Consider the following 15,348-nt stretch of genomic DNA (forward strand, 5'->3'; position numbering starts at 1 on the left):
TTGTTAGCATGTTAAATTAGGTTTTAGTGTTTAAACCCTAATTTGTTAAGTTAGCTTGTTTATTAAGTTGGCTTGTGTAATGGGCCTTGCTGAAAAAGCCCATTAGTTAGTATGTTAGGTTTTATTATAAATAGCATACTAGTCTCTCATCATTGCTAAGCTGCAAATCCTAATTTAGGGTGAGAGAGGTTATTTTATTCTTGTAAACTTGTAATCTTGTTTTCTAAGAGAAAGTAAAAGAATAGCAGTTATAACCAATTCGTGTGTTCTTCTTATCTTCCCTAATTTGTATTATACTTTGTTCTTGGCATTGTTTTTCACAACATTATGAAGTGTGACACCCTTGTGCTATATTTTGATTAATTTATTTGTAAATCATACGTGAGGTTTATAAGAGCGTTACATTAAACTTTCAATTATGATACTTGAGAAAGTTGTGATAATGTAGTTGGAAAGCGAACGTGAATTCGCAAAAAATATAGGAATCATAAGTCGATTTGGTGACTTAAAGAGATTGCGAAATGGTATATTTGAGATTGAATATGAAATTATGGAAATCGTAGGAATCAAAAGTCGTTTCCTACATACAGCGTCAATGTTCCGTTTAGAAACAAAAAATGAATAATTGAAGGATTGGTGATCTAAAATGGTAGCTCTTATTTCCTTCAGAGCAGGATAGGGTGGACATGCATAATTAACTCGGCATAATAATTTGGATAATTGTCTATATAGTTGTTTCAATGTTATATTTTTATAATTATTTATTTATTTATTTAAGAAAATGGGTGATGCACTGACAGTATAAAAAGCTTACACTCTCAATCAATCACGTCCTTGTTAAACGTCAAGTCATACTGTAAATTTTAAATTACTGATATGATATCACAAAATAAAATATTTCTATTGGACGACAGTATAAAGATTTTTTACACCGTCACTGCACTACCTTTTAACTCATTTATTACTTTCTCTTTCTTTTTCTTGTCTTAATCATAAGAAAAAATTAATTGTATATAGACTATATATGAAACATTGAATATTGATTATTGAATGTATTTAAAAGAAAGAATTATTTTAATATCTAAGTATCTAAAAATAAATTTTCTAACTAAAAAAAGAAAAGGATATACGATAGGAATACTCCTAGACATCCGTTTTGTATTTGTATTCAAGTTATGTCCAAATACATTTTTTTGGCAATTGAAAACAACATAGAAAACGATGCCATGTATGTAAATATAGTGACTCTATCTTATAAAGTGTTTACAATTTCCACTACTGGTTTTTAGAATTAGCTCTTCTGACTTTCACTCTGATTTGGAGAGAGATATCGAAACGAAACGATGCCGTGCCTCAACCTCTCCACCAACGTCAACCTCGACGGCATCGACACCTCTTCCATCCTCTCCGAAGCCACCTCCACCGTCGCTAACATCATCGGAAAACCCGAGTCCGTACGTCTTTTCTCTATGTATCTGCAGTTTTTTTTTATACTTTGTTTGTTTGATTTTCTCTTTGGTTTGTTTGGAATAGCATGCAATTTCTGTAATATGTTTGAGATTTCATGTATTTTGTATTGATTTGTGAAAAATGATGGATGATGAGGTTTTGGTTTCTGTGAAGGGGTTGCTAGGTTTTTTTAACCTAATTTTGTAGAATGTTTTTGTAGAAAACTGTGTACCTTTTTTGAAAGAAAAACCCTAGAATCAGCCAGTTGAAATCACATTCAAGATTGAAGGGGAGCCTTAATGCATGCGGATGGTGTCGTTACCGTTTTACTAATTCAAAACAAATTTAGGTTGTGGAGATGTAGTTAAGTATTGAACAATGTGGCTGATGCGAACAGGCCCTGAAAATCGCGACACTGTGTCTGCAATTGTTGTTGTTGCAATGCAGATGTTCATTGAAAACCTTTATTATTAGATTAGATGGCAAATTGAAGATGGAGGTTCACTCTCAAGGAAATCCAGCTTACCCACTGGAGAACAACAATGGATCTGACTCTTTATTTGGGTTCTGCTTAGAGGGTGTTGGACATGATTTCCTTCGAGATACTATTTTGGTCTTCTGCTATGACCTGTCTGCAAATGCAGTGTTTTGGTCGAAGTCGTTCTACACTTCCCTGTGTATCTAACTGTTTAAAGTTCTAGATCTGCATTTTTGGTCTGAGCTGTCTTACATTTCTCTATGTATCTAACAGTCTCATGTTTTTCCAATATACATTTCTAAAACTGCTCATTCAAACAAGTGTAGTACAAGGCTTCTGAGATATCCCATAAAGCACTTCCCTGTGTACTGTCTAGTCAATGTGTCTAACATGCTAAGAGGGATGGTATATAGGGGCTAAATATAATCAGAACATTAAAGACGACACCAACTCTCTACTTATTGGATCCCTTTCTCGTATCATCTTTGACTACTTTGATTTGAATTTGAACAAACCATCTTGAGTGAGTTTTAAGGATGCTTTAGATTGATGCTGTATCCAGGGTGTTATGCTTATGTTTAATTGCTTTTTTGTGTCTGGTAGTTTATTTTTCTCTTTTACTATATTCTTTTATTTGCCATAGTATTTTGTAGTTTTGATTTATTCAGTGTTTTTAAAGCATGAATAGTCACGCCTTTGTTGATTTTGCAGTATGTGATGATTGTGCTGAAAGGATCAGTACCCATATCTTTTGGTGGGAATGAGCAGCCAGCAGCTTATGGAGAATTGGTGTCCATTGGCGGTCTTAACCCGGATGTGAACAAGAAACTTAGTGCTGCAATTGCCGCAATCCTCGAAACCAAGTTGTCCGTGCCTAAGTCACGCTTCTTCTTGAAATTCTATGACACCAAGGCAAGTGTATAAATTTCTAAGTCGTCATGAAAAGAAGGGTCATTGCTCTGGAATCTTTTCTTATTGCATTCGTCGATTTTGTTTAGGCCCATCAGAGTCAAGAATATGCACAGTGTTTGCATGCTTTACATCAGCAGTAGATCATGTAAACTAATCCTTACTGTTTAAAACTGTTAGTTAGCCCCTTATAAGATGTTATTAGTAAATTCTATCTGCATCTTCTTTTGGCTTCACCTCACTTTTTCAGTGTTTACTTTTTTTTTTTTGCACAACAAATAGTTGATTCTGCTTCTTTTGCTGACATTTCTGCTTTGATTGTGTTGCAGGGTTCCAACTTTGGATGGAACGGTTCTACATTCTGAATTCCGTGTTAGTTTGGTTACTCATGGTGCCTTAAATGCTGGATGGAGTCTTCATTATGTTCCGTTTCTAGTTATATGTCTATATTTGGTGTCATAACATTAGTACTTGGGGTTTCTTATGACCTAAGCGAGTCATGCAAGTCAGTTTGATCAATTGTATGGACAAATAGGGATTATGTGTGCTTATCGATCTTTTGGACATCTGTATTGATGATGCATGATCAATTAAACATGATTCCTAGATGAAATATTTGTCTTGTTGCGTATTAATATGATGCCATAATAGTTCTATATATGATTGATTGGTGTTTGACTGTTTAGTTTTTGTCATAGTTGTGAATTCAGTGTTGCAATGTTCCTCATTGTCATTTCAAGTGTGCTGTGTTTTCTGGCCATGTACCTAGTGCTCTGACTCGATTTGTATTTTTGACCTGGTGTTTTTAAGACAGTACTGTGGCTCTTTTGTTTTTCTTTTTGTTCTCATTGTCTCAGGTTGCCTAGGATTTTAACCTTATTTTTCCTTTCATTTATTCTTGTACCTCTTTATACTATCCTTCAATCACATTTTATCATTTGTCATATACCTTTAGTAGACAGTGTTCCCTTTTATCTGTGTGCATGATTTGGTTAATCAGTGGTAGCTAAATTTTCTGATATATATCAAAATCTCATGGGTTTTATATACGATGCCTCTTTGCCTAATAAGCAAGATTTGATATTCTCCCCTTTAAGAATTTTTTTGTGATTCCTCCCTTAACAAAAGATTCCCACACTATAGATAGACCTTGGGTAACTATTTCACCAGAGTCTTCTGGTCTGTCATTCCACGTGGCATATTTTTTTTTAATTATTTGTTCGATTAAGACAAATAGTGCAAATAAGTGATTATCAAAATAAGCTGAATTGATTAATCTACTATTTGATTTCCCAACTTATCATTGACCCAAATAATTTCTAATTCCTAAGCGGATTCTATTCCCTATTCGATTATAATAACAGTCATATAAGCGCAATTGATATAATATGATGTATGTTCCTAATGTTGGGGAGTCCGAAAGAGTCGGGTGCACCAACGGGACCAATGCTCCAGGACCACAAAAGAGAGAGACACCACATCTCAACCCAAAACCTTAAGGTGTTAGGTAAATGAGTCACCTCTCTTATATATCTAACATTACACCCATTCATAGACAATGTGGGACTTTAATCATTCACACTTGCATCAAACATTCTCCACCACAAGTGTGAGTCCCCACATCTTATAATAGGATCCAACACAGGATCCAACTCCCGCTCCCCCACCTAGCCACATCCTATAATAGGATCCAACACAGGATCCAACTCCCGCTCCCCCACCTAGCCACATCCTATAATAGGATCCAACACAGGATCCAACTCCCACTCCCCCACCTAGCCGAACCACGGATCCAACTCCCGCTCCCCCACCTAGCCGAACCACGACTCAAATACCACTGTTGGAGAGTTCGGAAGAGTTGAGAGCACCAACGAGACGAATGCTCCAGGATAACAAAAGAGAGAGAGACACCACATCTCAATCCAAAACCTCAAGGTGTTAGGTAAATGAGTCCTCTCTCTTATATATTCAACATTACACCCATTAATAGGCAATGTGGGACTTTAACCACTCACACTTGCACCCAACATTCTTCACCACAAGTGTGAGTCCCCCACATCCCATAACAGGATCCTACACCGGATCCAGCTCGTGCTCCCCCACCAAGTCGAACCACGGCTCTAATACCACTATTGGGTGGTTCGGGCGAGAGCACCAACGAGACTAGTGCTCCAGGACCACAAGAGAGGGAGACACCACGTCTCAACCCAAAACCTTAAGGTGTTACGTAAATAAGTTCTCTCTCTTATATATCCAACATTACACCCATTCATAGGCAATGTAGAACTTTAATTACTCACACTTACATATAACATTCTCCCTCTTAGCTGCATTTGATTTTTTTTACTCTGTTAAAAATTCTAGTACTCTTATTTAATTAAACAAATATTCAATGTCATGTAATTTTTATATTTATTTTATTTAAAAATAAAATTTTAAATCAATTTTAATTAAAAATACCATTAACCAATTACTTATTTACGAGATTAATGGTAATGCAGTATTAATATAAATATTAATGTAAAAAAATATTACAAAGATATTCAATTGTTAGGGCGGAATACATAATTATCATTAATTTATTTTATTTATTTTTTCAGTAAACTTCCACTATACTTCCTTTAACACGCTGGCGTGATATAAACGACGTGTGACGAGAATGAACCAATCACATTCCTACCCGCAAACGCCACTGCGTTTTTTCGTCGGTGATGGATTCAACACCTTAACCATTAAGAATAACCAAAAACCCCTTTACTTCTATTTCACAAAATCACAATTACAAATATTTCATCATAATTCATAACCCCCTCTCTCATTTTCTCTCTCTAAACTCTCAACAAACTCTCTCTCTCTTTTCTCTCTCTAAACCGTTACAACAAACCATCACAATGTCCTCCTCCGCACCACCCGTTCTCCCCGTCGCCACCAACCCTCCTCCACCACCATCCACTGTCAGCACCGGATCCGACGCTCCCGTCAACTCCCCCGCCGTCCGCGTCCTCTTCAACAACCTCTCCGAGTCTCTCCGCCACGGCCTCGCCCTCCGCCGCCCCTGGACAGAACTCATCGACAGATCCGCCTTCTCCAAGCCTGAATCGTTCTCCGAAGCCACTCTCCGCGTCCGCAAAAACTACTCCTACTTCCGCGTGAATTACTACGCGATCGTCGCCGGGATCCTCGCCGTCTCTCTCCTCACGAATCCGTTCTCTCTCATCCTCCTCCTCGGCCTCCTCGCTTCCTGGACGTTTCTCTACCTCTTCCGTCCCTCCGATCGGCCTCTCGTTATTCTCGGCCGCACTTACACCGATTTCGAAACCCTAGCGATTCTCTCTGGACTCACTCTTATCGTTGTGTTTCTCACCAGCGTTGGTTCTGTTCTCGTCTCAGCTTTAATGCTTGGTGTTGCTGTTGTTTGTATTCATGGAGCATTCCGTGCACCGGAGGATCTTTTCCTTGATGAGCAGGAGAATTCTCAGGCTACCGGATTCCTATCATTCCTCCGCGCTCCTGCTGCAGTCGGCGTTCCTGCCGCCGCCGCACGCGTTTGAGTGAATTGAAGATATCTTGAATCTGGTAATGTGACGGTTTCTTTATTCTGATCCGTTGAATTTTGGTAATATTGGAGAAAGCAATGCTGAAAAAAATAAAAAAATTAGTTTCGTATTTTGTATTTTTTTAATTCCATGATCTGTATTGACAAATTGGATTTATATAAATATAGGTAAAGATGAATGTTGGATATTATATGTACGGATTTTGTTATTTTGATTTTGTATTATACATGATTTGGTTATGTTGTTGATGGATCTATCAATTTTCTGTAATAGATATATATATTGCTTCTGTAAATTTAGCCAGCTTTTGGTTTTTTTGTTTCAGTTTATTATGAATCGATAGGGAAATTCATCATTGTTCGGTATTGTTTACTTCATGATTATGTCCATTTATTATGAATCGATAGGGAAGTTCATCATTGTTCGGTATTGTTTACTTCATGATTATGTCCATTTATAATGAATCGATAGGGAAATTCATCATTGTTCGGTATTGTTTACTTCATGATTATGTCTCTTTGATGATGATTAGATTTCATTATTTCTGGTATGAAGAAAGAATAGAAATAGGGTTCAATCTTTTTCCACCCTTTCTGCTAAGTTGTGCTAGAAGTGTTATGTACCCAAGTACATAACTTTTGCCATCACATACTATTGAATCTTGGCCCTTCTGTTAAGAAGATCAAATTACTCATATTCTATCACGATCACTTGTTGGTGTGACTGCATACATCTCAAACTTCAGGGATCCTTGTGTTATCATTTTCAAACTACAGGGGAAGTCAAATTTAATTTGATCCTGGATAAAATATTATGCAGCCAACTCCATTTAGTGGGATAAGACTGGATTGTTGTTGTCATTCAAATAGATTTTCTGTAGGATTAGTGTTCTAACTTGATCTGTTATTCATGACCGAATTGATAATTTTATGGATTTAAAAGAGATGGGAAAAGGGGGGAAAGTTGAGGCATACTCATTCATTTGAGTTTAATTGAGAAAATCTGTTGTATCATTCATATCACAGTTGTGAATTCAGGGATGGTGATCCCTTGATGGTGCGACTTGCATACATATTGGACTTCGGGATCCTTGTGTTTGCATTTGTCAAACTATAGAGGAAGTCAAATAATTTGATTTTGGAAAATTTGTCACATGCATAGATTGGTGTATGATTAATGTTCTAACTTGATATCTTATTCATGATCTAATTGATAATTTAATGGATTTAAAAGAGATGGGAAAAGAGGGGCAAATTGAGAATTGAGAAAATCGGTTGTATCATTCATGTAACAGTTGTGAAATTACATGTGTCTAGTGTTGAACTGATTTTTCTAAGTAAAATAGTGTGCTTCTTTTGATTTTTCTAAGAGAAATCACATAGCTTTCTCAGTGTTGAACTGCACCTTATAACAAAACCAACACAACAAAGTCTGAACAAATTACTGCATGGTGTTTTATACGTCGACTTATATTATACTTCAACTTGAAGTAGAGCACGTAGAAATGTCACAGACCAACCATTGTAACTTGTTACTTCTCTTATTTTGCTAAATTTTAAAAAAATTGCATAACTCGGTTAGGAGAAAGATCAATTTTATGTGTCTACAAGAAATTAAGTGGATAAATGAAAAAACGAAAGAATTAGCCAACTCAGGATTTAAGTTTTGATACATTTAGTTAGATCTGAGAACCAGACTTGTGCAGATGAAGTTACATCCTTTCACCATTCATGAACAAGTGATTTGCAAAATTTAAAACATTGGCTAAACATTAATTTGGTTAAAGTCTAACACGAGTGTATCACTTTGAGGTAACACAACCATTCAATAATAAAAAGTCAAAGCCGAATCTTGAGCTCCTTCGTCTATTCTTAATGGTTCATGATATCTTAGCACTTGGAAAAGAACTTAAAGATTTGAAAATTTGTGGGTTATGAGTTTGTGAGTAAAAATTCGCACATGGAAAAGATAAGAAATGAAGTGAAATTGGTTTTTTAAAAGTGATTTATATGTAACGATACTCTCGATAGGCGAGTTTCAGTTGTACATACCTGCTTCTGATCTCCACCTGTGGTTGTAATTATTTCCCCATTGGAAATTATTATTCTGGTATTATCCTGGCTTCTATTGATTAGTTACATACTTGACATCTTCTTCGAACGGTGGACAAAATTCTGCCGGATGATCTCAGCTATATAATTTGCAAAATGTAATCGGCATTTCATGCATTTCTTGTACATATTGAGGTAGCATGGATAACTACTTTGCAAGCTCATCGATTGGCTGAGTTAACAACTTATTATGTGTTAAAATTGCATCATTGATGTTGAGTTTTATAATGCCACTTTTCTTCTGTGTTAGACCTCTATTTTATTGCCCTTGATGGTCTCTTAATTCCATTCTCTCATTGATTTTAAAGGCCTCCTCAACACTTTTGAACATGAGAGAACCTCCAATGGTAGCATCTAATAACAATTTTGGTTGTTATTGTAACTCGTTCGTGAAGATGTGTATCTGTGTGAGGTCATCAAAATCTTGGTTCAGACATCTTTCTAGCATGAATTTGTACCGCTCCCAAGCTTTACATAAGGTGTCTGATGCTCCTTGGGAAAACATAATGATGGCAGTATTTGCTAATTTATTATATGGGAAAATTTGGTTTAGAAATTTTGCCTCCATTATGATGTGCATATAAAGGAAAAGTAGTGACATGTTATCTTGACCTCCAAGCAAACCACCCAGTGCGGTAGCAACATGTTCGACTACAAGTTGTGAATCATGTGCATGTACAACAACATCAAAAGAATGAATGGGAGCATTGTCTGCTTCGTTATGAGCCAAAGATACATGAACCTAGGAAGATATTGTTAAAAAAGTTAGTATGTATTTATTTTATTGTCTCTAGAGGGACTGGGATGATTTCAAAAGTCGTTCAATAGTTCTTAGAATTTTAAGGAAGGATTATAAAAGCTTGTCTGTGTTGAAAACTTAATATTGAATTAATTATAAATAAGATTTAAGTTTTGATATATGAGAAAGCTTATTGGGGTTATATTTCATTGTTATGTATTTATGTACTATCTTTGATCAGTAATATGCATTTTTAATCAACAATTAATATTACCGCCTATCGCTCCGTGTTCGTTGTTTATCTCTAAATCAACATCGTGAAATCAATTATATTACTTAATAAACGACCTCTCAGCCTATTAATCAATATGATAACATTAAGAATTGAAAGTATGTGATGATGCTCGATCTAAATCTATCTCTAGACTTTAGCTTCCAGCAGATGAATATCATGGATCTAATGTTGAAAAGTATCTCTCGATATCATTCCAAAATCATGAAAGTATGTTCTAATTAGCCACTCTAAAACAATAAATAAGCATGAAGAAGTTTATAAATCTTAAAGCATAATTAGATTTACATAACATTCCATAATCACGATTGATACATGAATATTTGAACAACTACATCTAACTTCAACAAAAGAGAAATTAGTTATTATTACTCATAGAATGATGAAGTCCTCGGATAGTGCTTCTCCTTTGATCTTCCTCTCTCTCTCTCTCTCTCTCTCTCTCTCTCTCTCTCTCTCTCTCTCTCTCCCTCTCTCTCTCTCTCTCTTGTTGTTCTTGGAGTGTTTCTATGTGAATACAACTAAAATCTTAGGCTAAAAGTCTCTTTCTCTATTGGTTTGGTCTACCATTTGTATGGGTTAGTAGAAATAGTCTCGCTAGGCGAGACCTTTAGCTCGCCTAACGAGCTTTTCTTTTTCCCCAAAAGTTGTCTACCAATTAGTCCAAGTGGATATGTGTCGCAATATCTCGCTAGGCGAGACCCTACTTTGTGCCTAACAACCCTGTTTTCTTCCCCTTGAATTTACTTAGCCTGCAAGAACTCTTAAACCTCCTTGCTTTCATAGGCGATATAGTCATCCTCTCCTAACAAGGTTCACTTTACTTCACTCTGAAGTAACTTGGCTTTAAAGAAAAGTTTGAATGATTTTTGTTCTGTCTAAAACCACCCAACGTATGTTGTTCCTCATATAGCGAGGGAATCACTGCCTATGTTTCCTTGTATTTGATTGGGCATGGTCTTTGGCTGGCTGCACAAAGTAATTGTATGTGATTTGCTAGGCATGCCTCTGTCTCGCCTAGCAAGCTTCTCTACCCTTTTCTTGGTCTCTCTACCCTTTTCTTGGTCCTTTATGTTTTCTTGAAAATTTTTCACATGTGGTCATGAATAACATAGTGAAAAACACGGTCCAAGTGATTTATCCTATTTTCATGATAAATCTGACTTGTCTCATGTGATTAACTGTGTTTTAAGTTAATAAGTACCCATGTAAAATGTAACACCCCATTTTAAATTATTTAATCGTCGTAGTATTATATTTGATTGACTTTGTTTTGGGTGTGTGATCAAACGCGTAGGCGGAGTACCCTTACCGGAGCGGATAAATTAAGAACGTCGGAATAACATTAATTTAGTAATGCTAGACTTGAGTAATATTATTATTAGTAATAATTTTAATATTAGTATTATTATTATTATTATTATTAGTACTATTATTTTTTTTATTGATTACTATTATTTATATTATTATTAGAATTAGCATTGTTAGTATAATTGTTAATACTATTATTATTAATAAAATTAAGGAAATTAGGTTATTAGTGGCTAAGGGCAAGAGTGGTATTTTACTAATAAGTATATAAGGGTCTAAAGAGAGGAATTAGGTTTTTAGAATCATTTGTGCATTTGGAGGCTAAGGGAGGAGGAAGAACAAGGAGGCCACTAAGAGATTTCCCCATAGTCAAAACAATTTCCGGAATCGAGGTAAGGGGGGAGAATCGGTTCATTATAGGTGATTTAATCATGAGAGGGTAGTGAGGGGTCCTTATCCTCATAGGAATTTATGTGTTAATTCTATTTGTGTATGATTAATTGACCTATCGATATGAAATCTCTGTTTGATATTGCTGTTGTATGACTACTGCTACTATTGCATTGTTTCTGTGTTAGAGGGATTCAATTAAAAATCGCGGTTGATTTCTCATGACTGAGATGATACTGGAACTTCTGTAGTTAATTGCTGTAGGAAGTAATAATATATAAACAAATAAAAAAAATGAAAAGGGAAATGGTGTGTGTGAGGGGCGGTGGCCATAGAGTGAGAGGGCGTTGGCTAAGCTATGAGTGGAGTAGAGGGTCACGTGAATTATTAACTCTTAGGCTTGACATGTTTTAGTGATTATTTTATGTAGCCTTGTTCACTAATTCAAGTGAATAAATATTATTAATAAGTATTAGTAATTAATTAGAAATTCTATAATACTAATTCAAGGGACCTTATGTAATTAATTCACTTATAGTTAGAAAGACCAGTAGCATAGCGGTTTAGAATGGATAGCAAAAGAGTTGTCATAGCAGAAAATTAAGTATAGAAATGATTACAACACTACCTGTTAACTACTTTAATCAAATTATTATAATTGTTAACCAATTAATAGGAGTAAGTTTCAGACTAATAAAAATGTATAATACAATTAATCCCTTTATGGATAGTAGATACAGTGAGTATCAATTTATTTGGCGGACACCTTTAACCGTTTGACAGCAAATTAAGAGGCATGTTGTGATGTGTGTTGCTAGGAGGAAAATGATATTGACCGGAAGTAATTTATCAATGCTAGATTTCAATACTTGGCTGAATTAAATTTACAAGTTTAATCGGTAATAATGCTTTTATTAGTGGTGTGTTGTATTTTGGACAGCGAGTGTAACTCCGAGGTGAGTTACGGTAAACGATGTTTACAAGTGATCAAGAGGACCGTGGATCAGATGGATCGTATAATATGCGTGATGTATTTTTTTAATATATGTATTGTTTATTGGTGCATTGCATATTATAGCATTGAGACTGCTAGGTGAAAATCTTTGGTGGATGCCTAGTAGGTCCGGACTCACTTGTGGAGTTGTGTTGGAGATAATTCGTTGCTCAGTGGAGTGTATGCGAATTATCCGGATTCTTTGTGAATCGGGTTCGATTGAATGAACCGTGTTTTGGTACCACATGCATTTGCGTCAAGTCATGGAGTCACATTGCATTATTGTGATTGAATATTAAATTGTGATTGAATTGATAATTATGTTGCTGATATGTGGTAATGTGTGATTGGCGTGAGTACTACTCCTTAGCATGTATTAATCACCGTTATTTATTGAATGTAGTTCTCACCCCTTTCTTTCTTGTTTGTTGTGTCTGTGCTTCTTCGGAAGTACAGATAACTCAGGTACTTAAGCTGTACGTGGAGTACGTGTTGCTTGATCGAGTCTTAGGAGTCGCTCTGATACGTAACACGGGAGTTTTTGGGGATTTTATTTCAATTATTATTTTATTGAATTTTGTTACGTATCATTTTTCGATTTTCTAATTTTTGGAGAACTACGAGTTAAGGTGGATTTTATTTATTGGAGGCAAGTGTGCCGTGATTTATTTTAAATAAAACTATTTCCGCTGTGTTAATGAATTTAGTGAGGAACGAATAAATAAAGTATTGAGACTTTAGTTTCTGTTTTATTTGAAAGATGTGACATTCCACTTGTGTTGTATTACTCTGATAATATTATTACTATTTTACCGTAACTTTCAAATGTGGGAAAAGTGGGGTGTTACAATTGGTATCAGAGCAGGTCGGTTCAATCGGCCAAATGTAGTAGAGTCAGTCTTTAATTTAGGAGTAGACTTGTGTGTTCTTCTAACTGTATTTTGAATTGTTGGGCAGAATGGCAGGAAGGAATGATGCCGCTCTTGCTGCTGCACTGGAAGCTATGGCGCAGTCGGTGCAGAATAACAACAATCAAAATGCTGGTGATCTGCAGTTTCGCAACTTGGAGAAGTTCCAAAGCAACAAACCGCCTAAGTTTGAAGGTGGTATTATTGATCCAGATACTGCACATAAATGGTTGAAGGCTATTGAGAAGATCTTCAGAACCATGGGATGCAATGAGGATCAGAAGGTACAGTTTGGTACGCACATGCTGGAAGGTGAAGCTGAGGACTGGTGGGATAACAGTCGTCAGAGAATGGAAGCGGCGGGTACTGTGATTACTTGGGTAGTGTTTCGGGCTGAGTTTCTAGAAAAGTACTTTCCGGAAGATGCTCGAAGCAAGAAGGAGATTGAGTTCCTGGAATTGAAGCAGGGGAATATGTCTGTCGATGAGTATGCTGCTCGATTCGAGGAATTGGTGAAATATTGCTCTCATTACAATACTAATGAGGCTATGAATTCCAAGTGCATCAAGTTTGAGAGCGGGCTGCGTCCCGAGATTAAACAGGGTATTGCTTGTCAGAAGATAAGGAATTATCCAGAGCTGGTGAGCAGAAGCCGAATTTATGACAATGATAACAGAGCCAGGATTGCACATTACAAAGCTGTGAATGATCGGAAGGGTAATCAGAATCGTGGGAAACCGTATAGTACTCCTGCTGACAAAGGAAAATAGAAGGCTGATTTTGGGAAGAAGCCAAGTGGGGGAGGATTTGCTTCCAAACCCATTGTTTGCTTCAAGTGCGGTACGGAGGGACACCGTGCTAATGAGTGTCAGAAGGATGTTAAGAAGTGCTTCAAATGTGGGAAAGCAGGTCATATGGTGGCAGATTGTAAGACCAGAGTACCTACCTGCTACAACTGTGGTGAGGAAGGGCATATCAGCACTCACTGTCAGAAGCCAAAGAAAGCGCAGGGTAATGGCAAGGTGTTTGCATTGGTCGGAGCCCAGCCTACCAGTGATGACAGAACAGTCAAAGGTACTTGTTTCATCCATAACACTCCTTTGATTGCTATTATTGATACGGGTGCAACCCACTCGTTTATTTCTGTTGATTGTGTGAGGAGATTGGGAATTGTGCCGTCTACTTTAGATAGGAGGATGACAATTGAAACTCCATCTATTGGTTCTGTGGTTACTTCTCAAGCGTGTTTGAATTGTCCGTTGACTATCTTTGGTAGGAATTTTGGAGTGGACTTAATTTGTTTGCCACTCGGTAATCTAGACGTTATATTGGGAATGAACTGGTTAGAGTTCAATCATGTGTATATTGACTGCTTTAGAAAGAGGTTATTGTTCCTGACTCCAGAAGAAGAAGCGTTGGCGGATTCGTTATCTACCAAGGAGATGAAAGTATTGTTAGAGGATGAAGCCAAGATGTTTGCTGTGTTTGCCTCACTATCGGTTGGGAGCGAAACATCAATTGAAGAGATACCGGTGGTGAAAGAATTTCTCGAAGTATTTCCTGGGGACATTACAGAGTTGCCTCCAGAGAGGGAAGTCGAATTTTCCATTGATCTTATTCCTGGTACTATGCCTATTTCTATGGCGCCGTACCGAATGTCTGCATCAGAATTGGCGGAGTTGAAGGCTCAGATTGGAGAATTGCTTGATAAGAAATTTATTCGGCCGAGTGTATCACCGTGGGGAGCTCCAGTGTTGTTGGTGAAGAAGAAAGATGGTAGTATGCGTTTGTGTATCGATTACCGTCAGTTGAATAAAGTGACCATTAAGAATAAATATCCATTACCAAGGATTGATGATTTAATGGATCAACTTGTTGGTGCCCGCGTGTTTAGTAAAATTGATTTGAGGTCGGGGTACCATCAGATTAGAGTGAAAGAAGGAGATATTCAGAAGACTGCCTTTAGAACTCGTTATGGACACTACGAATATGCAGTGATGCCTTTCGGAGTGTCTAATGCGCCAGGTGTTTTTATGGAATACATGAACCGTATATTTCATTCGTATTTGGATCGGTTTATTGTGGTATTCATTGATGACATATTAATTTACTCTAAGTCGGAAGAGGAGCATGCAGAACACTTGAGAATTGCGTTGCAAGTGTTGAAGGATAATAGGTTATTCGCAAAGTTCTCGAAGTGTGAGTTTTGG

At 36.7% G+C, this 15,348-nt stretch overlaps 3 protein-coding genes across 4 annotated transcripts; all 3 read left to right on the forward strand.

Moving 5' to 3' along the window:
* The first annotated feature begins 1,246 nt into the window (after positions 1–1,246).
* LOC131601249 (uncharacterized) lies at positions 1,247–3,449 on the forward strand. Of its 2 annotated transcripts, XM_058873022.1 has the most exons (4): positions 1,247–1,454; positions 2,639–2,839; positions 2,926–2,984; positions 3,166–3,449. In XM_058873022.1, the coding sequence occupies exons 1-3, from the start codon at positions 1,344–1,346 to the stop codon at positions 2,977–2,979; spliced, it is 366 nt and encodes a 121-aa protein (XP_058729005.1). In that variant the 5' UTR covers positions 1,247–1,343; the 3' UTR covers positions 2,980–2,984; positions 3,166–3,449. The 2 variants fall into 2 exon arrangements, with proteins under 2 accessions (XP_058729005.1, XP_058729006.1); XM_058873023.1 differs by lacking the exon at positions 2,926–2,984 and having other exon boundaries at positions 1,253–1,454.
* Positions 3,450–5,527: 2,078 nt separating this feature from the next.
* Positions 5,528–6,647, forward strand: LOC131601250 (PRA1 family protein B4-like). The gene has a single exon (XM_058873024.1). It carries the CDS (start codon positions 5,728–5,730, stop codon positions 6,385–6,387), a length of 660 nt encoding a protein of 219 aa, XP_058729007.1. The 5' UTR covers positions 5,528–5,727; the 3' UTR covers positions 6,388–6,647.
* A 6,541-nt stretch (positions 6,648–13,188) lies between these two features.
* Positions 13,189–13,908, forward strand: LOC131604118 (uncharacterized). Its single transcript, XM_058876606.1, has one exon. It carries the CDS (start codon positions 13,189–13,191, stop codon positions 13,906–13,908), a length of 720 nt encoding a protein of 239 aa, XP_058732589.1.
* The last annotated feature ends 1,440 nt before the right edge of the window (positions 13,909–15,348 follow it).

Source organism: Vicia villosa, linkage group LG5, assembly GCF_029867415.1.
Source record: "Vicia villosa cultivar HV-30 ecotype Madison, WI linkage group LG5, Vvil1.0, whole genome shotgun sequence".
Taxonomy (NCBI): Eukaryota; Viridiplantae; Streptophyta; class Magnoliopsida; order Fabales; family Fabaceae; genus Vicia; species Vicia villosa.

Excerpts from the sequence above, each read along its gene's own strand:
- LOC131601250 (XM_058873024.1), top strand. The coding sequence starts at position 5,728 with ATGTCCTCCTCCGCACCACCCGTTCTCCCCGTCGCCACCAACCCTCCT.
- LOC131604118 (XM_058876606.1), top strand. The coding sequence starts at position 13,189 with ATGGCAGGAAGGAATGATGCCGCTCTTGCTGCTGCACTGGAAGCTATG.
- LOC131601249 (XM_058873022.1), top strand. The coding sequence starts at position 1,344 with ATGCCGTGCCTCAACCTCTCCACCAACGTCAACCTCGACGGCATCGAC. Across the intron at positions 1,455-2,638 it reads TCATCGGAAAACCCGAGTCC|TATGTGATGATTGTGCTGAA; the intron begins GTACGTCTTTTC and ends TTGATTTTGCAG. Across the intron at positions 2,840-2,925 it reads TGAAATTCTATGACACCAAG|GCCCATCAGAGTCAAGAATA; the intron begins GCAAGTGTATAA and ends GATTTTGTTTAG.